At 34.6% G+C, this 10711-nt stretch overlaps 1 protein-coding gene across 12 annotated transcripts in view; it reads left to right on the top strand.

Moving 5' to 3' along the window:
* The window catches only part of FRYL (FRY like transcription coactivator), a 158490-nt gene that overhangs the window by 79089 nt on the left and 68690 nt on the right, over window positions 1-10711 (top strand). For 9 of the 12 annotated variants that reach the window (XM_021394876.1, XM_021394866.1, XM_021394870.1 and 6 more), the window contains 6 exons: window positions 484-564; window positions 1003-1171; window positions 2109-2201; window positions 4687-4785; window positions 6270-6371; window positions 9136-9180. In XM_021394876.1, coding sequence (XP_021250551.1) covers window positions 484-564; window positions 1003-1171; window positions 2109-2201; window positions 4687-4785; window positions 6270-6371; window positions 9136-9180 — 589 coding nt within the window. The remainder of the gene's footprint in view (window positions 1-483; window positions 565-1002; window positions 1172-2108; window positions 2202-4686; window positions 4786-6269; window positions 6372-9135; window positions 9181-10711) is intronic. The other 3 variants (XM_021394877.1, XM_021394871.1, XM_021394872.1) reach the window with 1 other exon arrangement.

Here is a 10711-nt window from a genome sequence, read left to right on the forward strand (position 1 = left end):
GAACAATAGTAAACTTCCTGCACAGTGTGTGTCTGCCTGCTCAACAAAATGACACTATTTTACACAGAGTCAAAGAACTGTAGGGGTTGGAAGAGACTTCTGAATATCATCTACTCCAACCACCTACTAAAGCAGATTCTCTACAGCAGGTTGCACAGGGAAGCATCCAGGTGGGTTTTAAATATCTCCAGAGAAGGAGACTCCACAACTTCTCTGGGCAGTCTGTTCCAGTTCTCTGTCACCCTCAATGCAAAAAAGTTCTTTCTCTTGTTCAGATAAAAACTTCCTGTGTTCCAATTTCTGCCCAAATGTTACCTATGCTTTTTATTTATGAATTTCATTGTTTTTATGGTTATATTCCAGTATATGGGATGTCATCTTTGTGTTTGTAATTGTGAACACGTTTGTAGTTTAGAAGAACAGAAGTGTATTTAAGGTGTATTAAACACCTTCCCTGGCTTTTTTTTTTTTTTTTTCTTTTAGGTATTCAGGAACCAACACTGGGAATGTGCATATTATTGCAGACTTATATGCAGAAGTGACAGGGGTTCTTGCTCAATCAAAGTAAGTTCAATCACTGACTCTTCTTGGGAAAAATGATAGTAGAGTTGAAGTGTATTTAATATAGTACCATTTGTTAATGGCCTTGGTAACAAATAGTGTAGTCTGGTGCGTGCTCCTCATGTTCCAGGCCAATAGTTTGAACAGATCAAGGAATAGTCTTTACTTTAGTACAAAAATGATTTGCTTTGCTGTCAGCTTGTAGGTGCAGAGGAAAGAGGCTGGCTATCTGTCAATAGTTGTTCTGTTAACAAGTGTATTCCAATGTGGTAATCACTCTTGAAATGCCTAGCTTTTAAGTATTGGGATTTATCTTGTTTGTTTTTAGTTTACTGTGGGTGCTGTTATCAGTTACAGAATAAAGACATCAGTTCCGAGTTAAGAACTTCATGTAAAAGTAAAAGAAAATGCAAATAAATGCAATCTGTGTCCCTTGTTCAGGTTTCAAGCTGTTAGGAAGAAGTTTGTCACTGAATTAAAAGAACTGCGGCAAAAAGAACAGAGTCCTCATGTAGTACAAAGTATCATCAGTTTGATTATGGGAATGAAGTTTTTTCGAGTAAAGATGTATCCTGTGGAGGATTTTGAAGCATCATTTCAGTTCATGCAGGTAATCAAACGTCACAGCAAACTGAATTAAGCATTACTTTGATTGTTTTGATCATGAAAGTGCAACAGTACTTGCTGTGATCAGTAACTCAGTTGTGTCATCCTTCATCCTTTTCCATTAGTTTCAGAGTTCTCAGACACATGAATCATTTGTTTCTCTACGATTTATGAATACCTACCATGATGAGAACCCATTCTGAGCTGTCCCAGTAATGTGGCAAACCTGTAATACATGAAATAATTTGAGTCTAAATGGAAATGGTAGCAATCTACTAATTTTATTTCTTTATGAAAGTAGGTTGAGAAAGAAGTTTCTTGAGATATCTTTTTTTTAAATAACTGAGATACCAAGAAGCACTTCTGTTTGAAAAATACTTCATTTTCAGAGGGAATTAGAATCTTTGTTTGCTTCTATTGACTGTGGACTGAAAAATTGTTCAGCTGTTTAACAACCATGGACCTTGACATTGGTCCTGAGGAATCTACACACGAGTGGATAGTTCCGTTTCAAGTTTTGTACAGTGGAACGTGTGTACAGGTGTATGGATATTTATTCCTCTCTAAAATTGTTTTTGCATCTTTTTATCAAAGTCTCCTTGGAAATTCACATGAGTATAGAAAAATGTAAAATATTTGTTTATAATAATTTCAGTGTAAGATAAGCATTTATTTTTGGAAAGTAGAGGAAAAACTTGCATCTTTTTTTATTCCGAGTAGAAAAAAACATTCCCTTTTCAACTTTTTATTAGTTCCTGGCAAAAAGGTATTTAAAGTTTCCAATCTTTTGTGAAGTTGTTATTGTCACAGAAAGTAAGACCAATTTTTTTCAAAATTTGAACTAGTAATTAATGTGATACTGTTAGTAATATTTATGGTATAACGACATTTCTAAGTCTTTCTTCTTTTTTCAAAAACTTTTTTAATTCTTCATCACAAAGGAATGTGCTCAGTACTTCCTGGAAGTAAAAGATAAAGACATAAAACATGCACTTGCTGGTTTGTTTGTGGAAATTCTTATTCCTGTGGCTGCTGTAAGTATTTTTTTTTTTCTTTTTCTCCCTCCGTTTTCCTCTGTTGCAGTTGAGCTCTCATTATAAAATTGCTTCCAATAATCTTCATTATATTGCATTTTAACATACTTAAAAATGCTAAGTAAATTACTTATGAGCACCTACAGAAACTTTTGAAGGAAACATGTTGGTACAATTTGCAGATCAGCTAGTTTCTCCATGTGTTTTCTGGACTTTAACAGTCTATTTTCTTGGCTCTTGTATCACAACACTATGGTATTATACTTGTTCTAAAAGACTGAAATTTCATGTGTTTAATATTTTGTTTATTAAGAGATCCCACTGACTTTCTTTATTAGCTGAAATTTCTTAAGTTCTTTCTAGAATAAAACGATGTATGTAATATTTTTACAGTCAGGTAGGGAGACCGTGAACTCCTATGGAAGAAGAAAAAATCTAGCATAGAAGAATATCTTTGAGCTCTACTTTCTCTTTCAAATGTATCTGTTTTGTCTTGACCTGCAGGGATATGTTTGTCTTCTCTAGATTTCTTAACTTTGGAGCTTAAAAAATAAAATTGAGATATTTCATTTTAAGGCATGACCACAGAGATGTGGTATTGATAGTGACTGTTTATTGACTAATCTTAGTTTTAGTTTTACCTGGACATATCTCTTCTCTTTTCTAGAGAATAATGAGCTAAGTTGATGAGAGATAGGTGCATTTGTCATTTTGAATTCCATAGTTGCTTGGCAGGTCACGTGAAGGGTGAATAGAGAAAGTACTTAGCATTTAGGTAAATATGACTATTAGTTTATGAAATTGTGATTTAAAAAGTAAAAACCACACATTTATTGAATGGACAGAGGCAGCATTGGAATTGGAACTAGTTTGTGGTAGTCGCAGAGGCATGCACGTCAGCTGTGCTGTGCGTGTCTGTGATGAGCTGTGGATCTCTTCCTACAAATAGTGGCTGAGTCAGTGCTTTCAGCAGTTGGTGAGGGAGTCTTGATCTTTCTTTCTTTCTGACTCATTGAATCTTTAATCATTTCATACAAATGGTGCTTCTTAAACAGAAGCTGAGAAGCCCATTCCAGGTGGAAATAGAATTGAGAGGGTTAGTCATTCTCTACGTGAGATGCAAATTTGAATCTTTTCAAGTAGGTGGAAGAACTGAATCTGGATTTGCTGTTATCTTGGGTACAGAAAATCACTAGTGAGTAAGCTGTTGGATTTCAGCATTATGACTTCTTTACTGTCATTCTGCTGCTGAGTCACTCAGGCATTTTTTAAAAATATAACTGGATTTGGACCCTCCAGGTGTAATGGATGAGTGAATATTTTACAGAGGGGAAGTTAAAGTTCATCTATGATCCCACAGTTATATCCGAAAGCAGTAATGTGGTGCTGGGAACAGCCGGATCCAATTTCTCGTGTGATGCTAGGGGAGTACAGAACAACTTAAATCTTAAGAACAGCAAAAGAGAAATAATTTGGGGATGTGAAGAAAGTCATTTAAAATGTAAAAATTCTTTCTTAATTCTTTTTTTTGGGGGGTTTTTACACCTTGCAGTACGCAGTATTTTTTGTTCTTAGCAATTTGGATGTGATGTATTGTTTAATAACTCCTATTTCTGTAAAAACAAAACAAAAAACTAAAAATAAAAGCTTACACTGGGAAAAGTAGAGAAATGATGAAAGTTCTTTCACCTTTCTGGTTCTCTGTCAAAAAATACAAAATGAAAGTAAATATGATTGCTTCTGCAGTGTTGTAAAGAACATGAAATTACCATACTTTCTTTTATAGATATTCTATAAAAAAAACCAACCCCAAGCCAGAATTTGATAAATGCAGAAAAAACAAAGAATAAAGTAGTACATCAAAATTATATTTAAATTGGTTATAAGAGGCATCCAGAAAGAAGGCTAAGAGATGAGGGGAGTGGGGAGAAGGCTGTTTTGGATCCAAGAACAGATTGGGTAATAAAAGTGTAGGGGTGCGTTCATCTCTTTCTTTAATTCTGCAAACTGTACAGAGACCACTTGTATTGTTGATTGAGTGGTGACCTGTGTGTCATTTCTTTTAAGTTATTGCTTTTTCAGAGTTGGGGGATATAAAAGAAAAGAGGAGCAGTGAAAAGGGGAACAATGAAAAAGTTATGGTTATTATTTTTGAAATACATTAAATTGTACTTTTGAAGGGTTTCAGCGTAGTTTTATTTGTTAGATGGTGGCAAATATTTTACATTCTATTCTGTAAGTATGGAACACAAACCACGTGTTTAAAATAATGTTTTGTAGTTGGTTGGTTGTTTTTTAACTTATGTAGCTGTGGTGATGATTCATTTTGCTTCCATTTATATTTCAGACAAAGTGTTATCAAATACTTAGCCAATGTGAGATTTAACTTTTGAATGTTCTTAAATTCATGAACATTCTAATGCATATTTTAAATACCTTATTTATAAAATTCTAAACCAGTTTATATGTATATTTTTTTTAATAGGCTGTTAAAAATGAAGTGAATGTGCCATGTTTGAAAAATTTTGTGGAGATGCTTTATCAGACTACCTTTGACTTGAGTTCAAGAAAGAAGCATTCGCTGGTATTTTAAAGAAATATTTCAACTTCTCCATTTTGTTCATCATAGGCTTTTAAGCTAATGCATTATCTTATGAAAAGTTAGAAGCTGTATTAATTTATATCTCAACTCTTCAGTTCAAATACAATCCAATTAATGCTACATATATTGCATTTGTTCTGATTTTGATCTGTTTCTTTGTGCAAGCTATGGTGCTGTTATCTCACTTGTGAGATTGTTTTGAAATTGATACTTGTTCTTGTTTTAGTTCGTTTTAGCACAGTGTTATTTAACCTGATGTGTCTCTTCTGGTGAGAACTTATGTACAGGGACTTTATATATTTAAATCATGTTTAATTAAAAGATAGAAGTGGCAGGCAAGACCTTCCAGCAAAATAACGGCCTGTTAAGTCGCCCTATTTTGCTTGTTTTTTTTCCCCTCCACATATAATCTATTCTTCTTTTTCCAAAATATTTTATTATCACTTTCTGATAGAAATCTCTTCAGATTTCTTCCCCCATGACTACATTTTATCAAGGATTTAAATCTTTTCTTACTGCATTATTTGGTAATTCTTGATTTTAGCAATCAAGTTGATTTATTTTGTTGGAAATACAGAGCTAAATTTGGCATTCAAATTGACATATTCAATAAAAGCAAGTGAGTTTAATATCACTTATTCTTCCTTCATGTTAGGGATTCTTCATAGAAGTGTGACCTTTACTTTAAGCATATAAAGCATATGTACATTGTTGCATATAGTTAAACCCATGACATAAGAATAACAGTTGATGATAGTATTCACAATCAAGTTTTATTTATGAAGTCAGACGCTTAGTTATGTCAAGATTACAATTTACCTATTTACCCTCTTTCTATAATTTTTTGTTCAGTAACAAGGTAATATGCAATCAGATTCGGTATTAATTGTTGTGCATTTTGTTAAGGGATATGATGTTTAAACAAATTTTATGTTAAAAAGGCAAAGCTAGACCATCCTAGTTTGCATATTCACAGTCTTTATCATACTAGTTTTTCTTGATTAATCAAAGTAGACCTTGAGGAGCAGTAAAATGTCTGACAACCTCAAGCCTGCCTCAGTTTTTACTGAGTTGATTGTTCTTTTTTCTAAAAGGCAGCTCCCTCTCCCAGCACAGAAGACCTTGTTAAATGACTCATATGATTGCAGGGAAAGTGAATATTGTAAGAAGGGTGAGATCTGCCAGCAGCCTTTGCTTGAGATCAGGCCTTGGTAGATAAGCTCCGCTCTGGTCCCCTGGTGCTTTATCATGAGCTTTGCAGCACACAGCTTACAGCACCCACTCCTGGCTGGCAGACATGTCCTAGTGCAGGGCAAAGGCTGCAGCAGAATGCTAACCTGGTGAGCAGTCCTAGCTGCTGTGAGAGCCTGAGACAGGAACCAGCTCTCTGTCTCATTCTCGATGTACAAGACTTGGGAGGTCTGCTAAGAGCAATTTGATCGATTCTTTTTCCCCCCTACTCATAGGCTTTGTATCCATTGATCACCTGCCTGTTGTGTGTCAGTCAGAAACAGTTTTTTTTAAATAACTGGCACGTTTTCCTGCAGAACTGTTTGTCACATCTAAAGGTAAGAGTCCTTTTCAATTCAGAAACTGTTGCAAATCAGTAGCATTTGTTCCAATATGTTCTCAGACACCTACTGCCAAATAAATAAGTACTTAGCTATCTAAAAGGACACTGTCATTAAAAAAAAAAAAATGTCTTAAGTCTCCATTACTACTGAACTTTTTATGATGCTATGTAGTTTTGGAAACAGATATCTCCCTCATGGAGGCTTTCAGTTTTGTTGAGTTAAATCTACAGAAGTATCTGCTAATAAATGCTGTCATCTACTAGAGAAAGTACAAAGTGTAATTTTTCTTGTGAAGATTACATCTGGGAAAATAATTTATCTCTTCTTTTCATTTACTGGAGGGACAGAAAATGAATCTGTAGTCCAAATAATGTCTACAGCTTGTGGTGTGTGTTTTCCATATAAAAATTACAGTGTCCCTTTAACCTTGTGGCTTCAGTTGATAGCATTGTAAACAAAAGTTGATTGATAAAATGCAGAGATTTCGATTCTTGAAAATGAGGGAATTTCTTTTCATAAATTACTTACAATATTAATTGTTGTACATTTTCTTTCCATAATTTTAACATAGTTTATGATTTTGCCTAAGTATTGATTTTGATAATTTGAATAAATTCTTTGATCAACCTTCACAGTATTCATTCTGGTTAGGTATGAGTGACAACTCCAAAGCGTATTAGTAAAATATATAAACTAGCATGAAGTCTATTGGAAACAGGGTTAGCTGCTTGGATTGTTAAGGATCATTTTGTTTTCATGACATCTTTCACACTTTTCTGTTGCTTGTTGGGTTTTTGTATATTTTTCATCTAACATTCTCTTGCAATATTTGCCTGAATTTTTTATGTTGTTGGTTATTTTGCTTATGGAAGCTTCTTTTGGTTTTGTTCTTAAAGCTTTTTAAAAAATTCTTACAATCTAGGAATTGCATTTTTCTGGCATAATGTCCATTGCTGATAATGGATGTATTAAAACTATAAAAGCCAGTGAGTTTAACTGGTAGCATGCATTTTGCATATTTTTTAGTTTTGTTAACTACTAACAGCTTAACACATTACTGTAAGGCTCTATTCAGCAGAAATTTTATTTTCTGCAACTCAGAATTTGCAGTGTCTTGATGCTTTGCCATCAATTAGTTACTTAGGATGTTTTCTGGGTTGCTTTAATTTGGCCATTTGGCCTATCAAATACAATTTATTTATTTATTTTTGGGGAGGTGCCTAGCTTATCAGAAACTTTCTTAAGGTTAATCTTAAAAATTACACCCTGACTGTCCTTCTGTGTCTTGTGAATGACTGTTCCTTTGTTTCTGGAGCTAATTAAATGCATGCAATCTGTAATAAGTAATCTCATTAATTTATAAATCTGAATATCACAGCAGTTTAGTCTTCTGGGTTTCCCTTTCCCCATTTTATTTCCTCATTTCCTAGTGACCAAAGTTATTTATTTGCAGTTACTAAGTATGTAAAAGCCAACCAGGATTCCAAACCCATCATCTCTAGCGTCTTTGATGTTATTTAATTAAGTAACGCTGAGAGTTATTGGGAAATAGTTTGGAGTGCTAAAAAGTTTCATCTAGCCATGCCACATGCAGGAAACTAGAGAAATTAAGAATTGCAGCAATGACAACCCCTAGACTTTGTCATGGGAATGCTGTTCAATGAGCATAGACCAAATAGGTGACACAGGCAGTGAACTCATGTTGCTCAGTTCATTCCATGATGACTGCCAAGTGATTTCTTTTGCCTGGTAAGGAATGCCCTGTGACTGCACTTCAGTGGGGAAAAATTAAGCCATCTCCCGTTTGCTGTGGGGTGAAAGCTTACACCTTGACAGTCTGTCCATAGTAACTGGTGCACTGTGTTCATACCCCGCTGTATTTCAGTGCGGTTACTTCATCTGGCAGCTACAATGTCCTTGATAACTCTCCTGAAAATACTCTGAATCCTGATCCAGCACTAGTAAGATTTATTGTCTTCGTAAGCTGTTTGCACTTGGTTTCAGCACATGCCCTGCTAGTTATCCTTAGAGCGGTCTTAGTCTAATGGAGAAAACATTTCTCAAAGAGAGCAGCTTAGGGCGTTAGTTCTTTTTCTTTCCTGCTGTTAAGCTGCTAACTACTATGAGGAAGGGTTAAATAGCTCTGGGTCTGGACCAATGCAAATATCAGATAAGTGAGTAGTAAGAGTTGGTTCAGACCAGGAGGCTACCAAATGGAGTCCTTTGGCATGTGCAGCTCTGATCTTGATCCACATGTTAGCTGGGTTGCGGTGGTAGCTTTGAGCTCAGGAAATCTAAACGTCTTGAATGTGTCCAGTAGACAATAACACCGGTCAGTATTGCGAAATCATTTTGCCGAAGTTTTTGACTAGTATTTAGATAAAATATTTTTAGCTGATTTGTCAGAAAACTGATTCTTGAATGAAGCTGAGCTCTGGTATCCATACCACATCTTACAGGGAGAGGAAGGAATACACAGGAAAGCTGCTGAAATGGGAGGGAAAAATGTCCATCATTCTGCACCACTGTTGGGTGGAAAAGAAGGATTTTTGGATAGCTTAAACTTGTTGCCTACTACCTTGAAACCTTAAAAGTTGGAGGAACATTTTTTGCCACTATAGAAGAAACAGTATTTCTACTGAATAGAGTCCTTAGTATACAGCTATCTGTTGGTTTTGTGCTTTTTTTTCATCTAACATGCATGTGCCTCCCATTCTCATGTTTGTTATGTTTTGCTGTCTCACATTGCTTTATTTAGATGCCATCTAACAACAGTATCAGAAAACAAATAGAAACACTGCAGGTGAGTTAATATGTTGTTATAACTCAGTGAAATGTTGCTTTGTCTCATGTAAATAATGTATTTTGTACTTTTTTATGTTGATCATTGTATTTTGTGCTTTCCTTTCTCTGTAAAAATTCTCTTAACATTGTTAAGAAGCCACAGGACACAGAATAGCTAATGTTTCAAAAGTTTTTTCTTTGTGATAGGGAGTAAGGGAGAAAGATAGAAAACTATCTGATATCAGTTTGTCCTAGGGTGTGAGAATGTGACTTTGTGAGGTTGCATATCAATATCACAGCTAGTTTCCCTGAACAACAATGCATGTTTCCACTGGAATTAAACTACCTATGCAGATGTATGTTTTTTGGTTTTTTTTTCTGTTAATTTGTTCCAAAAAATGTCTTGCATGTGAGGAAACTTAAAAGCATTTTCACAATAAAAAATGTGAAATTGATTTACTGTAACAACTTGCAGTGCACTAACTTGAAAGACTTTTACACTGTTGGTTTTGCAGGTTTTAAAAAGTAGGAAATGTTTTAGTTCAGAACAGAAGAAAAGTTTAACATCAGTATTAAAAAGTACTTTCTTCAGTAAGTGACTACATTTGACTAACATGGAAAAAATGCTGTTTTGTTTCTTGCCTTCATTGAGATATGTTTCATTGACTTGTCTTAATGTGTCATGTAAGACCATTGTAGATTTGCTCTTTTTTTGTTGTTGTTTAACCGAGATACAGTTCTTGAAAGTTTATTCCATAATTTTCTGGTATAATTTATCCATGTGAAAAATTCTAGGATTTGAAACAGAACTGTGTTTGGGAAAAAACAAACAAACAAAAAAAAACAACCCACAAAAGAGAATGTTTTTAAATCTGTCACACATCAGCTAAAAATGCTGAAATGTAGTCAGGTTGTGGGACTACGTAGACGTATGTACTACATTTTCTAGATGCAGTAATCCTGAAGAGGGAAGGAAATACTGGCATACTAGCAGCAGGTATACAACAAGCATGCAAAAAAAAAAAAAGCCATTTTCTTCTAGAATATTAGTTTTCTTCTTAGTTATAGTAAGAGATAATGAAGTTTTTCAGTGCTTGAATCCAGAAGTGCTGCTGTATTTTTAATGTTCTTACACTTTTAAAAAAAGTGAATGCCTATTCATACATTTTGCTTTTCTGACAAAGGAACAAGCTTCATCATAACCAGTCAGAATGATAAACCTTCTCAGCTGTGGAATGTTATAAACCATGTTACATAAGTATCTGCTACCTAAACTTTTTTAATTTTGGTTTGCTTCTGGACCTGTAAATTAATTTCCCCCTTTGAATTACCAGATATAAGATAACCAGAGCATTACTCAAGTGGGTTAATATTAGTATGAAAAGTTCTAAATGCTGCATTTTGGGAAGTCTTTGCTAAGGCGTGTACAAATGAATTCATAATCTTACTTTGAACGTAAAGAACTGTTGGCCTGTGGATTAGCTATGATAAATAATAATGTCATTGGTTTCTTTTTTTTGGGGGGGTGGGGGATATAAATGCAATTCCTT

The sequence above is a fragment of the Numida meleagris genome, chromosome 4, assembly GCF_002078875.1.
Source record: "Numida meleagris isolate 19003 breed g44 Domestic line chromosome 4, NumMel1.0, whole genome shotgun sequence".
Taxonomy (NCBI): Eukaryota; Metazoa; Chordata; class Aves; order Galliformes; family Numididae; genus Numida; species Numida meleagris.